Source organism: Dermacentor albipictus, chromosome 1 (genome assembly GCF_038994185.2).
Source record: "Dermacentor albipictus isolate Rhodes 1998 colony chromosome 1, USDA_Dalb.pri_finalv2, whole genome shotgun sequence".
NCBI lineage: Eukaryota > Metazoa > Arthropoda > Arachnida > Ixodida > Ixodidae > Dermacentor > Dermacentor albipictus.
This window is the reverse complement of record NC_091821.1, coordinates 389,845,923-389,862,130: the sequence shown is the minus strand read 5'-3', so window position 1 is coordinate 389,862,130 and position 16,208 is coordinate 389,845,923. Positions and strand designations below refer to the sequence as shown.

Here is a 16,208-nt window from a genome sequence, read left to right as displayed (position 1 = left end):
TATGTTAATAATTGATCTCTGTGTTCCTCGCGTGAAGTGTAAGTTGCTCGGTCTTGAAGAGCACGGCTAGAAAGTCCTCGTGTTGCTTCATTTGCCACCTCATTGAGGTTTCTCCGAGCTCCGTCCACCACCCCCAGATGTGCGGATTTCAATCCTCTCACTGTTGACCTTCTCTAGTAATCTTGTTGCTATCCGTGTCACATATCCGTTAGCAAAGTTGCGTATGGCTGTTCAAGAGTTGCTGTAAATATGTGTCCACCGATTAGTCCGGATGGCTAAGGCGATTGATACTTGTTCTGCTACTGTTGGGTCCTTGGTATAAAGGGTGATGGCATCCCGTATGTTACCTTTAGTGTCTACAACAACGGAGGTATACGCATCATTCTTTAACCCAGGCAGCGTCAACGAACACCGCCTGCTGCCTATGTTGATCTATGTCTTGAAGGAGTGCTTTCGCCCTTGCCTTCCATCTCTCGAGGTTATGTGTCGGGTGCATCTTCCTAGGAAACGGGGTCGTCTTTATTATTTCTCGTAGTCCCACTTGCAATTGTGTTAATAATTCTCCTTCGTTGGTGTGGTTGTTAATTTCTACGCCAATTTCTTCAAGTAGCACCCTCCCAGGTTGTGTCCCCATTAGTCCCTCCTGGTGGGCCACTTGTTGAGCCTCAGCTCTCTCTTCTAGTGTGCTATGCAGCCCTAGGCACAGTAAGCTATCATTGGCCCTGCTGATGGGCAGTCCTAGTGCAGTCTTTATAAGTCGTCTGATTAAAGCGTTTAGCTTGTTCTTACCAGCCTGTGTCCATTGTTGCATGCCTGCCACGTACGAGAAGTGGCAAAATGCGAATGCATGTACCAATCTTACGGCACTGTCTTCTCCTAGCCCCTTATGCTTGTTGGTAACACTACGCAGAAGCCTAATGACTTCTTCTGACTTGTTAGAAATATGTTGTATCATCCTGCAGTTAGATACATTCGCTTGCAGGAGAAGTCCTGGCACTCTAATAGTCTCCACCTGCCTGATTGGTTCTCCATTCTTGGCGCATATGTCAATGCGGGGTTCTTCCTCTGTGATATATCCGTTCGGCTTGCGCCCACGCTTACTGCTCCGTAGTATCAATAGTTCCGATTTTTTAGCAGAGCAGTTCAGTCCCATACCCTCAAGTATTGTTTCCACTACATAAATGCTTTCCTGTAGTTCGGTCTCTGTTTGTCCCATATTACCTTCGGCACTCCAGATTGTTACATTCTGCATATATTGCAAAGTGGATACCCTCAATATGCGCGAGACCTCGAGCCACTTTTGACATGGCCAAATTAAATAACCTGGGAGATAGGACAGACTCTTGTGGTGTCCCACGATTGCCAAGTTCGAGGTTGTTGATTGGAGTTATCCTAACCTGAGACAAGCAGAACGGCCACCGAGAAAGGCTTTGACTATATTGTGCAATCGCTTGCACAATCCCATCTCCGAGAGGATATCCAATACGGCCCTGTGCTTGATGCGATCAAAGGCCTTTTCTACATCTAGGCCTAGGAGAGCTCTCGTATGTTGCGGGCTAGTAAGAATAAGGTGATGTTTAATTAAAAGCATTGCTTCTTGAGTCGAAAGTCCAGGACGAAAACCGATCAGGTTATGCGGAAGAACATTTCTGTTTTCTACATACTTCGTCAGTCTATTGAGTATGACATGCTCCATGGTTTTGCCCAGACATGATGTTAACGATATGGGTCTTAAGTTATCTAGATTGAGTTGCTTGCCTGGTTTGGGAATAAGAATTGCGTTGGCAATTCTCCATTCCTTCGCATAATCACCGCTTTTCCAGAGTTAGTTGAAATACTGTGTTAAATATTTTATAGAATCATCGTCCAAATTTTTCAACAGCCTATTGGAAATGCCATCTGGACCGGTTTTAGGTGCCAGAACCACAATATGATTATGAGGCACGTACCCCTCATTCTGAAAACTTTGATTGCCCTACAAAGACATGTTCACCCATCGTGCAGCGAATGGGAAAGAAAGATGATTTGAAATTTGCAGCATGGTAAACAGTAATTCCTGCATCGGATATTTAGGTGACCTTTCTTGCAACGTATATTTAAATGAGAGCAAGGTCGCATGGCGTTGAGTTTTCAAGCAACATAATCCAGGTGGCAATAGTTTATCGGCTCACTTTATTCGTTACATCTCGTCGACAAGAAAGCGCCAAAAGATTCTCGGCAAGCTCGTGAATAGAATGAGTTGCCACATTTAATCAGGATGCGCTGTCAGAAATTCAACGAGAAGCACTAAACCAGGTGGTAGAACTCTCTGAAGCGCGAAGGGGTAGTGATAAATGTGTTTCCGAAAGGAACAGCAGTGAGCATGTATTGACAGCAACTATACTTGGTGCGTAAGCTTTAATGAACAACATGCTAATGCGTATATAGCAAGCTGCATCCACTTTTCCAGCTCATAAAATACCGTTATTTATTTATAAAACCGGAAAACACTTCGACTGTGTCGCACGTGAGCGTTGTGCCGCAAACGTTGCTCGAGGAGCACACTAATGCTATTGCAACACGGCAAATTATGCTTAGTAGTTCAGTTTCTGGGAATGTGCTGTCACCGAGGTTTTAACACCGTAGTGAAAACATAAACATAATGTCCTTGAAAACTGTTTTTACTGGCCGAAGGTCACGTCAATACGCGCGTGTTGACCACGAAAACAAAAGGCACCTTGCTATTATTCCCCATTCAGTGAATGAATGAGCATGACATTCGAACAGTCAAATCATTCCACGGTTCCTACCGGGTGAAGGTCCTCGACTACCAGTCCTGGTTTCAGGGCTTGCATTCTTTGTTGGGACGTCTTGTTCCGTGTAAGTGCTTCCCGTGTTGTCGAACCTTGTGGCGCCGTTGTGACTGCTTCCGAGGTTGACATGCTGAATGACATAATCATCGGTGCGCCGGCACGAGGGGCAGCAGTGACGAACGACCTTGTGTTCATGTCTCCATCTCCTGCGGTGACTTCTGTTGAGTAAGGCATCGTAGTTTGTGGATTGGCGAGCTCTTTATTCTCAAGGGCAGATTCCGGGGTAGCGGAAGCCTCGGTCGCGTGCGTAAAATGCATAGTAGGGGGGTGTAAGCCATACGAGTTCTCTGTTGGAGGTTCAATGATGGAGCTGGTGGAGGTTGAATAAGGATTGTAATCGAGCATGTAAAATACGGCGACGCAGAGGGCGGCAACCACGAGCACCATAAAAGCGAGGCCGCACGCCTGTGCCATCGAGGCGCACGTAGTCAGCACATTCGAGGTGGTGCTAACAACCGGCCTCGGAGCCCTACCCAGGTAGTGGTCGATCTTCCTGCTGCGGACGTTCTTGGCTTGGGCGGCTGGTTCGAGGCCGGCCGTCGCCTGCAGCGCTGGCAAATCAGTATTGGCCCACGCGTCCATATTTCCGAATGAACTCCGTCTGCGATCAAGGTGCGACTGAGGCGCCTGATGAACCTCGACGGAGTCAGCGTGATAGTTGTAAACGGAGCTGCGGCGTCCCAACGACGACGATGCTGGCAGCCACGTTCTACGGGCCCCTTGACCTGAATTCCGATCAGCCTCTGAAGCTCCTCCAGGAACCGCCGACGCTTGCTGGACGGGAGTGCTCCAGCCGCTTGGTAGTCGGTGTACAGGCTTGTGCGCTATCGAGGAGACCTGTGTTGCAGCACTTGTTGGCGGCTCCTTTGTTTTATGAGTGCTTCCGTGCTCCTCATGCTTCCACGTTGAGGCCAGCGCTTGGAGTCGTGCCTGTGTCACGTCAGGTAGAGCATGGTGGACCTCGTCGTAGTGGTGAGACGCCGCGTATTTAGTCAGTGGCTTGGCTTGCGCCACATGTGGTGCGCCAGATTGCTGCTGGGCAGGAGGCACATGCTTTAGTGCAAGTTCCTGGGCGACGCCGTGCAAGGGCTCATGGACCAGCGACCCACGTACCTTTGGAGGTGGCTGCACGGCGAGCAACTCTTTCGGGTCCCTCTGCTCGTCGCCATGAGGAGCTTTGCGATGATACGGTGGTGCGATTCCTTCGGGCGGATAAATTTCTTCCGGACAAACTGAGAAATCGCCGTCGTCGGCCATGATTCTTGTTCTTCTTTGTCTTCACTTTCCGCGCGTTAGTGCAAAGTCAGACCGAATCATGGCAGTACCCCACTGTGGCTATGAACCACACACATTGGTGTGGAGACAAACCAACCCTATATCATACCACATGGGCTTGCCAGAAAACAGAAGAGCTAGCCATAATAAAAAACCCGAGTGCGGAACAGTGGGAGAGGATGCTATCCAGCGACACCCTGAAAGTCCAACAAGGACTAGTAAGGCGTGCACGCAGGGCAGCTACCCTCAGCGGAGCCCTGGACTAGGGGAACCGACCCTGGAGAGAAGATGGAAGACTCCATCTGATGCCGCAAAAATCACTGCAAAATAGAGCATATAAACGTTTTTCATCATCATCATTCAGGGCGACAACGATGAGAGCGTGTGGCAGCGGCGGCTTTTTATGCTAAGCATATTACGAGAGCTCAACCCAGCTCCTCAGGCGCGGCGGTGTCGCCATGAAACCACGTGACACCGTGACGTCACGACAGAGGAGAAGTGGCTTTGGCTCAACTCTTGCAAGACGGGCTGGGTGGGAATCGAACCAGGGTCTCCGGAGTGTGGGACGGAGACGCTACCACTGAGCCACGAGTACGATGCTTCAAAGCGGTACAAAAGCGCCCCTAGTGAATGCGGTGTTGCCTTAGAAACGAGCTGTTTCTAAGGTGTGCGTGTCTTGCTCAGGCGCACATTTCGTTGCCGCGCCGAACGCTGCTTTGCTCGACGCTCACCGCGTCCAATGCGGGGCGCGTAGTCGCTGCCCTGTAGCCCATTGTCTTACACCCCTTGGCGGGTCAACGGGAACGCTGTCGCGTTCCACTCTTGAAGGCGAAGCAGTAATGCATGAGTTGTTTCTTCGTCTAGCCGAACCAAATATAGCCAAGCAACAGCAGTTCACGAGGCTAAACAGTGGTTCAACAACTAAAATAAAGGCTTGTATGCTTCGCATCCTGGGCTTAACCTTACCTAAGCCACAGCCATTTTTTCATGCAGGCGCATTTAGTTTATCTATAGTGCTTGGTGTTGATGACGATTATGATTATGATGACGATGATTGCTGCAACAATGGCACATACCTGCTGTGGGAGGTAGACTGAAAATGGTGTGGTAATAACAAAAATATAAATCAATATAGGACAGAAACGAATCATAAATTAAATGAAATAATTTGTGATAGAGTGGTCAGCTTTGCATGAACGAGAAGAAATAAGAAAACAAATTAATGTTACAGCAACACGTAAGGTAAAGAAAACGATTGAGATTAACGGCAACTGAAATTTTAAACGCAGTTATTATTGATATTATAGAATTTAAGTGCATCCGGTATTCCGGCAAGCGCGGGTGGTTGGCCGGATGAGCGGGGGCGTAGACGTGAGCGGCCAGATTGGGGGCGCCAGCTGGTGGTGCAAAGATCAACCACCTAAACACAGAGACTACTACTATATTCTTCTTATATAGCTAGGGCGTAGATTTTCGGCAGAGGCGTAAATGTGAACCCAATTACGCTGCTGCCGAAAATTTGCACCAGCAGCGAAGCAGGATAAAGTAGGTTGCAATTTTAGGTCCGTGTTTGTCTGGTTGAACACCAGGCGGCTGCAATGCTCCGGCCGCTTACATTTACGCCCCGGACCATCCGGCAATCCGCCCAAACCGCACCCGCTTGCCCGAATAGCGGATACGCATAAAGTCTCTGTTATTATGAACATGTCCTTTTTTATTTTTTATTTACCGAAGTAGAAATAAATAGTGAAACTACAATGCACCATAATCTGGTTGTCTCTTAGAGCCCCTGCTTACCTCTTATACGGCAGGACAATATTATACACTACTTTGTTTTGTAGTACTGTACTGTGCCACGTGGAGGCACAATACTACATGTGTCATCTCCAGAGTAGGTGAAGAGGGGAATTGAAAAAATCGGGATACACTAACAGGGTAATCATTTTGTATTACAGAGGTAATGATATACGGCCCGGCAAACGTTCATTTGGCTCTGTCCTGGTATGGATACTCAAACGGAGAGCACGTTGTGTAACCTGGAAGTAAAAGAACTGCCTCGGAAAAAGCGAAATGTAGGATGACAGCTATGAGTGCGAGTGGTGTTATAATTTCAAGAGATCCACACTATCCTATCATAGCGAAAAGCACACAGGGTGTTCCAGATAACTTGAGCCAAGAATGTAAACATAAAAGGCGCGTCGGAAGTGAATTGAGCCGAGCGCATACTATTTGCCATAGCCTATAGTAACTCAATTATTTTGTTTCCCCATAAGTCACAATTTAATTAAGTTTAATTACCGAACTTCCTAATTATTGGCTGGTGATCCCAAGTATATGATTCGCAGATCTCCAGAGCACCTTCGGAAACCACTGATCGAGTTGTTTCCTTTACGATACGTGTCACGTAGTCCTTTTTTGCGGGTTGCAAAGTAAGCCGGCGGGATATGAAAAAAGTCACGTGACGGAGCGCTTGTACAGTGGTATCGTGCTGCACTCAAGCGTGCGTTCGGTGAACAAGGTCGGCTGCATCGGGAATGGCGACGAGGAAGCGGCAGGGCGTTCTTGATCTCATCGTGAGCGCTCGGCCAGGAGCATGATTTTCACCGTCATCCGACGAGAGCCGACCTTGTTCACCAAACGTACGCTTGAGAGCAACACGATACCCCTGCGCAAGCGCTCCGTCACGTGGCTTTTTGCATATTTCGCGGGTTTTCCTTGCAACCCGGAAAAATGGACTACGTGAGACGTATCGTAAAGGAAACAACTCTATCGGTGGTTTCTGAAGGTGCTCTACAAATCTGCGTATCATACTTGGGGTCCTCTGCGAATAACTAAAAAGTACGGTAAATAAACCTAATTAATTAGTGAGTTATGGGGACAGCAAAAAAAGTGTCTGAGTTACTAAAGGCTATTGCGAATAGCATGCGTTCGGTTCCATTCGCTTCCGACGTGCCTTTAATTTTTAAATTCTTGGCTCAAGTTATGTGGGACACCCTGTATAGTGGGTGATAAAAATGTATTTAATGTGTTCTTGTTGAAACATTTATTAAAACAACAATAAAAGCTTCCCAACCTCCAGAAGCGGATCTAAGGGCGCGGAAATAGCAAACGTGGAGACCAGGGGCTCCGTAACGTAAAACCATTCCATTCTGTTTCTATTGCAGTATGCTGACGTCAGAGTTACGTAACTGTCGACGCAAGTATCGAGCGGTGACCCACAGCTCGCAATTTGAACTGCCCAATCAAACGCCTTCCTTGTTTAAGGCGCTCACTTTTTGTTTGCTTTCGAAGCGAATAGCATTGCCTGCCTTGACTGCTTTTTCTTATCCAATTGGCTGACAAGAGGCGAGCAACATGCAGAAGTGGAGAGGGTTCAGCGGGGATGAGCTAGTGCAGTGAAAGCAGATAACTGGAGGCGGAAAGGTGTGCGGCGTCTGGCATTGGCCCGCTTCCCCTTGCTTAGATCGCGGTGGCTGGTCGTACATGACGGCGACGTGCAACTGGAAGGTTAAAAATGCAGCTCAAATGGATACTCAGCGAAGAATTGTTGGCTGTGCAATGTCGTATACGTACCGAAAGGGCTTGACAATGTTATGTTACCAACTAAAAATTTCATTACGCGCAAATAAATCCGTTCTCCCCGGAAGCTTCAAGCTGGTCACATGCATTATGCCTTCTGGATGTCACACCCATATTTCTGGCTGAACTATATCAACCGTTATCTTAGCTCTTCGAAAACTTCCATCAAATTATTCAACAGCGGTTACAGTGATTACTTCACTGTCAGTATGCAAATCACTCACTTCATCTTCGGACACTACAGTAGCCAATATATTTACATCATTAACCCCCTCAAGCTGAAGCCTGGTGCGATTGGTATGGGTTTCAGGCCATCGTGGTATATTCTTAAATGAAATGACCGATACACTTGCGCGGATGTCTCTTGATGGACCAGCTAGGTCCGTTATGCCCATTTCGGCTTATGCAAATGTGCAGGGTTTAGAAAATTTTCTCATATCCAAGATACTGCAAAATTGAAAATCTGAATGCCAGAATTTAACCATTTGTCCTTTTTATGGGACCATAAATGGTGTCGTACACGTAAATTAGACATCTCCATAACAAAGTTACAATGCCGCATCCTGCCATTAAATTTTTGCCTATACCGGTCTGGGCTGGCACCGTACCCTGTGTGTCCAACTGTCAGGAGCCCAAAAACACTGATCGCTTTCTTATAGTATGCCGTCAATTTAGAAATCGCAGGAATAAATTAGAATTTTCCTTCGGAATATTGGGTATTTTTTAATTACTCAATATATTCTCTCCTTCGGGGCTTCTTCATTGTTCTTTAGCCACAGGAACATCTGCGTGGCGATTTGCGACTATATATGTGATACAAGAAGGCTACCATGTTAATTTTCTAAGGCAATACCTGTGTAGGTTATTAAATCCCTGATTGTGTCTTCGAAATTATTCTTATGCCACCCAAAAACATAATACAAAATTGGCTCTTTATACATAATTACAAGAACCTTTTATTTCTATATCTGCCACGTAAATCAATTTTTTGATTAACATGAACGTTATACTTCATCCCGATATAATCTTCCGTTGAAGTTTTTCTGTCTCCCCTGAGACCTCGTAACCGCGAAACTATTGAAAGACTCTATAAGGGTTTTCACTCACTCACTCACTCACTCACTCACTCACTCACTCACTCACTCACTCACTCACTCACTCACTCACTCACTCACTCACTCACTCACTCACTCACTCACTCACTCACTCACTCACTCACTCACTCACTCACTCACTCACTCACTCACTCACTCACTCACTCACTCACTCACTCACTCACTCACTCACTCACTCACTCACTCACTCACTCACTCACTCACTCACTCACTCACTCACTCACTCACTCACTCACTCACTCACTCACTCACTCACTCACTCACTCACTCACTCACTCACTCACTCACTCACTCACTCACTCACTCACTCACTCACTCACTCACTCACTCACTCACTCACTCACTCACTCACTCACCTTCCCTTTAACATTTCAATTTTAGCCGCTGGCTTCTTGGCCAATCCGCCGTAGTGGGTAAGCGCCACAAGAGAGGAACAAACAAGCAAGCAAGGCTTCGGTACCGCCTCACAAAAATCTGCATTATGCCAGCGTCACCGGTCAGTTGCCCTCCAACATTGAAGCCACCTGCTCAGCAGCCAGGCCAACGGGTTTGGCAAGCCGCGGTGCCTCGAGAGCCTCCCGAAGCTAGAGCAGAAGCTCGACCACCTCGACCAACGGCCGACGGCCAACCACGAACGCCGGAATCAAGCGCCATGTCAGGTGGCAGCGGAGGCGGAACCGCTGGCAGCGCGAAGAGCAGCACCAACGGCGACAGGTATCGGCTGTCGTCTTTGACTGGATACGCAAATCACCACAGACAGCGCGAATGCCGAGCGAAAGAAGCACGAGTCAATTAGCGCCAATGTAGGTCTAAAGATATCAGCTGTTTAATATGAAGGACGGCACCTTTTTTCTGTTAATTGTATCGCTTATGCCTCATGTTTTACATAATAAGCTCCGAAGAACTATGACTGCATCTGTTCGCGGAAGTAGTTCTTTGGCTTTACATTTGATACACTCACAATATTAACAAAAGTGATCCCAAGCTAACCAAAGTGCAATCTTAGGCAGACACGGTTAGGAGCAAATGATCAGGTGAGGAAGTTTGCAGCCGCAGGATGGAGTCGGCTGGCACACTATAGAGGTGAGACTGTACATCGCTGGAAGCAACCTTCATACTGGAGTGCGCTTAATAGGATTACGACAAGTATAACTGATAGCCGCAAATAAATGTACTTGCCCTTGTTTCAGTGGGTCTCTATGCCAGAACCTCTAGCGTACATCATGTCCGTGTCTCTTATTCGTATCGCTTATCCATATCTTTGCAGGCGTTACTGGTGAACCACTCGCGCAGTTCTGTTCTAAATATGTATCCACTCAAGAAGCTCTTATCACGTTGCTGGCAGGTTCTGGCGGCGTTCTGAACAATGGGATCCCTGCCTGCTGTGCGTGCTCTACTTCGTGGCGTTAAGTGGACTGCTGCTTGTCGTGGGCAGGTACTACACACTTCAGATGTGCTTGCGGAGTGCCATACTCACGTATGCGTGATTTTATGAAAAGCATACACACAATTTTTTTCCCTTTCTCATTGTCGAACTAACAGGAAGTTTTCTGGTATGAGTGTGTGTATATGCATATTATATGTACTCTGAATGCATGTATGAATCTGTGCCTGTTGCCAAGAAAAGGGGCAAGGACCTAGTCAAGCTGCTGTTTTGCAGCTTTTTGTTCTTGCCCTAGCGTTCTTTTTCTGCTGTGAAAAAAGAATGCTGAAATAAAATGAAATGAAAATGAAATGAAATGTCGAGCCAGGAACCGAAGCTGCGCTAAATTGCATATATGAAATATTTCTTCAAACTTGTGGGTTCGTATACAAAGCTACGCTTACGTACGCGCTAGCTGTTCACTATTGGCTCGTTGCGGCGAGCGCCTTGAAACCACACCGATAGCTTCCGTGAATGGCGGGCGCTTGAACGCTGGCCAATGTAGCAGTGGTATTACGTAATGTAAGATAAATAAGCGCAGGCCTAATGTACTATACCGGGGCGTGCCTCGGAGAGGGCCGTAATGTGAAATTAACCGCAACGAAACGTCCATAACAGCAATGGGCTGGAGGAAGGAGCAGGGCGACAATTTAGATGCACGCCCTCAAGTGCACGACTGCGATTACTCTGTGCATCCACAGTCATGCGCTTATGATGCTTATCAGTGTGCTAGAAGTGATATATAGTATTGCGTGTTTTTATGCGAAGCATATTACGAGAGCTCAACCCAGCTCCTCAGGCGCGGCGGTGTCGCCTTCAATACCACGTGACACCGTGACGTCACAACAGAGAAGAACTGGGGCTCCAACTGGGGCGCCGTCGCTCGCGGCGTCGCGGCGGCATATAAGCAGCTGCGCTTGCCTCTGCTAGACACTCACGAGGTGAGATGCCTCCTGGAGACAGAGCTGCTCGTTGGAATGAGAAGTGAAGGTTGCGGCGTGCTACAGAGACTGATTTTCTAGGTGGCTTTGGCTCAACTCTTGCCAGATGGGCTGGGTGGGAATCGAACTGCAGGGTCTCTGGAGTGTGAGACGGAGACGCTACCACTGAGCCACGAGTACGATGCTTCAAAGCGGTACAAAAGCGCCTCTAGTGAATGCGGTGTTGCCTTAGAAACGAGCTGTTTCTAAGGCTCAGGCGTGCGTCGCTTGCTCAGGCGCACATTTTGTTGCCGCGCCGAACGCTGCGTTGCTCGACGCTCACCGCGTCCAATGCGGGGCGCGTAGTCGCTGCGCCGTAGCCGATTGTCTTACACCCCTTGGCGGGTCGACGGGAACGCTGTCGCGTTCCACTCTTGAAGGCGAAGCAGAGTAACGCATGAGTTGTTTCTTCGTCTAGCCGAACCAAATATAGCCAAGCAACAGCAGTTCACCAGGCTAAACAGTGGTTCAACAACTAAAATAAAGGCTAGTATGCTTCGCATCCTGGGCTTAACCTTAGCTAAGCTACAGCCATTTTTTGTGCACCATTGGCCTCAAGGAACACTGCTCTTTGGAGCACTTTCTATAGATAGGGACCCGGGATAACGGCTCGACGAGTTTTACGAAGCGCACGCCATATTACTTGCTCTAAAGCATATTGCACAATCACAACCCCATAAAGCGATCGTTTTCACAGGCTCTCTCAGTAGTGTCAAGACCCTTAAGTCGCACAGAAGAACGAAGAGCGTAATACTAAATGAGTTATTTTCTGTCTTGTACGGTGCATGTGCAGCCAAGTAAAACATTATAATTTGATGGGTACCTGACCATCGAGGCATACAAGGTGATATGGAGGCCGTAGCAATGCTGAAGCGGCAGCTGTTGAACGTTTTAGTAGAATTTCCCGCATCCCATATGTTGACGTCAAATCCTACCTGCGTAAGAAACTGAGGGAACAGTGGCGGCGAGACCAAGACAATGAAACCTACAACTACACCCTATATACAGCCACAAGCTGCAAGAGAAAATTTAAGGCCATAACACTTTTCTCCACCATATTAAAGAAACCTTCTCCTACACTCCTCAAACTTCCTCAGTAGTAATCGGCTGTTAAGCACTACGGCACGTTATTTTTTTCGTTTTTATATGATGTAGGCGCATACCAATTATCCATCTAAGAAACTAAATCGCCGCGCTGCTTCCTAGAAGCTGTAGCTGCGATAGTTACTTGTAACAAACAGTACCGCCATCCAATCACTTGACTGTAAACTATGTGTGGAGACTGCGATGCTCTATGAAAGTCCTTTGAACATGTCACCAAAGCTAAACGCGACCTAAACCCCTTATCGATTTTTTATTACTATCACAGACACATCACAGTATAAAACATGTCACAAACATCTCCGCAGTTATTACTTGAATGTACCTTTTAGGAATTTTGATGCAACTAATGAATTTTGGAGCCTTTACAGCCATCTTACATACTTGCACTTGAAAAATTCGTCTATCGTCCCATCACTAACCTTCTTTTCATTTCACTTTCTACAAAATATCGTCTTGACGCTCTTTGGCCATACCTGGCCCTTGCGCCATAAAAATCTACACATCGTCATTGCAGTTATGATGATGATGTTTTACGCGCTGTCCGTAATCGGGAAATAAATCTGTCTTAAAACTGCGCTGCTGCTGTTTTTCTTTTTTTTTACATTAAAGCGACACTAAAGGCAAATACTAAGTCAAGCTGAAGGGATAGATTAGTGCTCGAGAATCTCTGAGCTGTCAATATTATTGCGAACAAGGGGTTAATAATAGAAAAATTGAGGTAAACGCAGGACCTCCCGGGACATTCAAGCACTAGCCCGATGACGAAAGCGCTCCTTAGTTAAATTGTGTCACTACTGCTCAACTAATCATTGCAGAAAACATCCTTGTGTTGAATTATAAGATAAAATAAAATGCTGCTTGTCCAGTTCTATTTCATCTTCAGAAAAAGAAACTAATTGAAAGTGCCGTTGACAACGACGTGGGCGGTCGAACGGTTTCGTTTGCGCTCGACTCTGCGCCGCCTACGCTTTCGCGTTACTTTCCTGGTCGCATAGTGCTGTGCCGGTTTTCCTTGCTCGCGAAACTTGCACAAACTGGAAGAAGCAGAGAATTCAACTTCCATGTGATTTCGCGGGATGCCCGAACGGTCCACGCCACTTGACCAAAAAGCAGCTGCAGCGGTGGATTCGCCGCTCTGTCTTGGCTCGGTGCCGCCGTCTGTCGGGTGCCGTTTTACTCACCGACGGCAGGCGACAAAGGGTGGTGATGACGTGTGGCGGGAAATTTGAATTTAGAAAAAGGCATTCGGACGCTTTAGATTTTCTCGTAAACTAAGTTTTTTTCTTTGCACGATACAAGCGCTTGGATGTTTCTGGGTTGGTATTTAAACAGTTCGCGTCGACTTAGTCTTTGCCTTTAGTGTCCCTTTAAGTGTTGTCGCGAGAAAATGTCTATTTACACATGTTTGCAGGTTACAAGCGGACATACAGGAAAACATAAACCAAGATAGCCTCACTGTCCGCGCGACCTCTTTTCCGCTCCTTTGTTCATTGAGAAAGCCATCAAAACATCTTTTTTTCTGCCTTATGACAGTATGACTGCATTGGGGGAGAAATACGTCTACGAACATGATCGACGCTGATTCTCTTTCCTGCGATAAGGTGCTCGACGTATTTGACGAAAGGGGGTCCAAGTTAAGGAGCTACAGTAAGTGTTGTCATTCCAGGCAGTAAATAAAGCTGCACTACCATCTGAAAAATGTTCAGATGTTTATGTTGCTTGATATAGGCCAGCGTTTTCACGGCGTCGAAGACCACGGGCAGTAGTTCTGCAAGCAGCCGGTGAGAGATGCCCTATAGCGCGTACAAGACCATGAATGCATGTGAATAAGCTTCACGGCTTATCGCCCAGTTAAAAAAAATTGCTCTCTCTCCCGTAATCCAGAGTAGATGTAAGCATGAAATGGCAACCGGCAGAGCAAATTTGTTGGAGATGATACTAGCCACAATCTTAAAGTGGGTGTAGTGCATGTTTGCAATGGCACACCCCACCACATCACAACGCACTACGCCACACTGTGCACTGGTTCATGTGGACGATGCCCATCTAGAAGAAGAGAACTGGCTGAAGGCGGCACGACAGGCAGCGAAAGACGCCAGGGAGACAGAGCACACTGCCCGGGTAGAAGAAGAAAAACGCATTCAGGAGGCGTGAGCAAACGTCTCAGGGCTGGCTTCACGAAGCGTTCGCTTGCCAAAGCAGGCTGCGTGACGTAATGCTCTCTCCTAAGTTGTCTCCTTTTTCCTTTCTCCATGAAAGCAAAGCATCCACCGTGAAAGCAGCACACCAGACGCTTACAGCGATACACCACAGCACAGAGTTTAATACAATATGAAACTCTATGCACCACCCATCAGCTCGGCGAGCGCAGTAGATGTGCAGCAAATTCAATTTTCCATAATTGCCTTGTAAATGCTGCCTATTAGAAAATACAAATAAAACTTCAGCGTACCAGAGGTCACAGCTTGAGTGATATGGTGAACAAACATTAAGAAGAATTCGGAAGGAATATTTTTGTAATTTGAGCGGGTGTAACTAGCGTATGAAATTCAGTCCTGTACAATGGGTGGGAGGATATCGTTTTGTTCTCGCAACTTTCCCGGATATTCTCGTTTGAGTGCTCGGATAAGGGCTCTGGCTTTTGGCTCAAGGTTACTTGAAGGTCACCGTCAACGGGAGGTAAAAGTGTTTCATGCCTAAAATAATACTGGTAGCTAACGACAGTGGGTAAAGGTTAATCATTGTACAGGAAAAAGCATTTGTATTGATTGCGCAATTATGACACAGCCTTTAATTCTTTTGGTGAGCCCATGGAGAATTTCAAGCTCTAGCCTACCGAGGGCTGTATTGGCCCATTAATGCAAAAAATATGGTATTCGTAGCGACCGTAAGTATGGATAGCATTTGAAGGCAACGAGCCCATTAGTTTATCATTCTAATGTGCTATGCTTAGCTGCGGTCAAGCGATCAAGTAAGTATACTGCGGTATCCTACTTTTGACAAATAGCGGCGATTCCCTCTAGCGCTGGCGCGTCGATATTTTAATTGTCTAGGTCAGTCGACTACACAGTTTTTCTGTTGCCATCGACGTGTGTTATCCCAACTTTGCGCTGTTCTCCTCACTCAAGGTACTACCTGGGAGGCCAGCCCGAGGGTCCTCGTCTTGTTTCCGCGACCCTCGAGAGATCGCCCTCGTCTGGTCCTTCTGCAGCCAACGATATCACGTGGTGGACGGCTTTCACGAAACGTAGGAGAGCGGCGTCAACGATGGACGTAGCGGTGACGGAGGAGTTAAAGGTATCGTCGCTGTCGCAACTCCCTGCTACCAGCGCCTCAGCCAAGAGAGCTAAAAGTAACAGGAGTACGGCTCACTTGGTAACAATTACGAAGAAGGTAGTATTGCCCTCGACGTCTCACCCATTGGAACCAACTATAGGGTCTCCGGTACAGCCACGGGGTACCGGGGTGGTGAAAAACCGGACCCGCATGCCCTCGTCATGGTCAGTCGTCACATTCTGAGGCGAAATAATCGGTGCAGTCTCAAGATGGAATATACCGGCCTTGAGAGTGAACAAACATCGACAAAATGCGCCGAAGTCTCACCATCTGGCTCAAGGCGATAACTGCACGTGAGCGACTCTCGAGACGTCCACGAGTGGACTCCATAACGTGGGAGAGGAACGAAATGTAGTCTGCGCTTTCATCGATGAGAGTACTGTAGATATTGGTAGTAGTTGCTTAATTCAATAAAATATGTTGCTGGGCTAGTTGGTGCTACATTAATTACCAGAATCGTGGCACAGAAAAAAAAAACAGGTAAGTGAACCTTCTCTTGTAGTCCACAGGAAGGACTTTAACTTTGTGGGAGCTCGTTTTTTAA

The 16,208-nt window shown here is 47.1% G+C and overlaps 1 protein-coding gene and 1 long non-coding RNA gene across 2 annotated transcripts; one reads left to right on the top strand and one right to left on the bottom strand.

Moving 5' to 3' along the window:
- Window positions 1–2,450: 2,450 nt before the first annotated feature.
- LOC135913452 (uncharacterized) lies at window positions 2,451–4,159 on the bottom strand. Its single transcript, XM_065446022.2, has 2 exons — window positions 3,966–4,159; window positions 2,451–3,884 (listed from the first exon to the last, which is right to left on the bottom strand). The coding sequence occupies exons 1-2, from the start codon at window positions 4,107–4,109 to the stop codon at window positions 2,772–2,774; spliced, it is 1,257 nt and encodes a 418-aa protein (XP_065302094.2). The 5' UTR covers window positions 4,110–4,159; the 3' UTR covers window positions 2,451–2,771.
- A 5,078-nt stretch (window positions 4,160–9,237) lies between these two features.
- LOC135913446 (uncharacterized) lies at window positions 9,238–16,087 on the top strand. Its single transcript, XR_010568014.2, has 3 exons — window positions 9,238–9,535; window positions 10,167–10,256; window positions 15,457–16,087. It is a non-coding gene; the product is annotated as an uncharacterized lncRNA (long non-coding RNA).
- The last annotated feature ends 121 nt before the right edge of the window (window positions 16,088–16,208 follow it).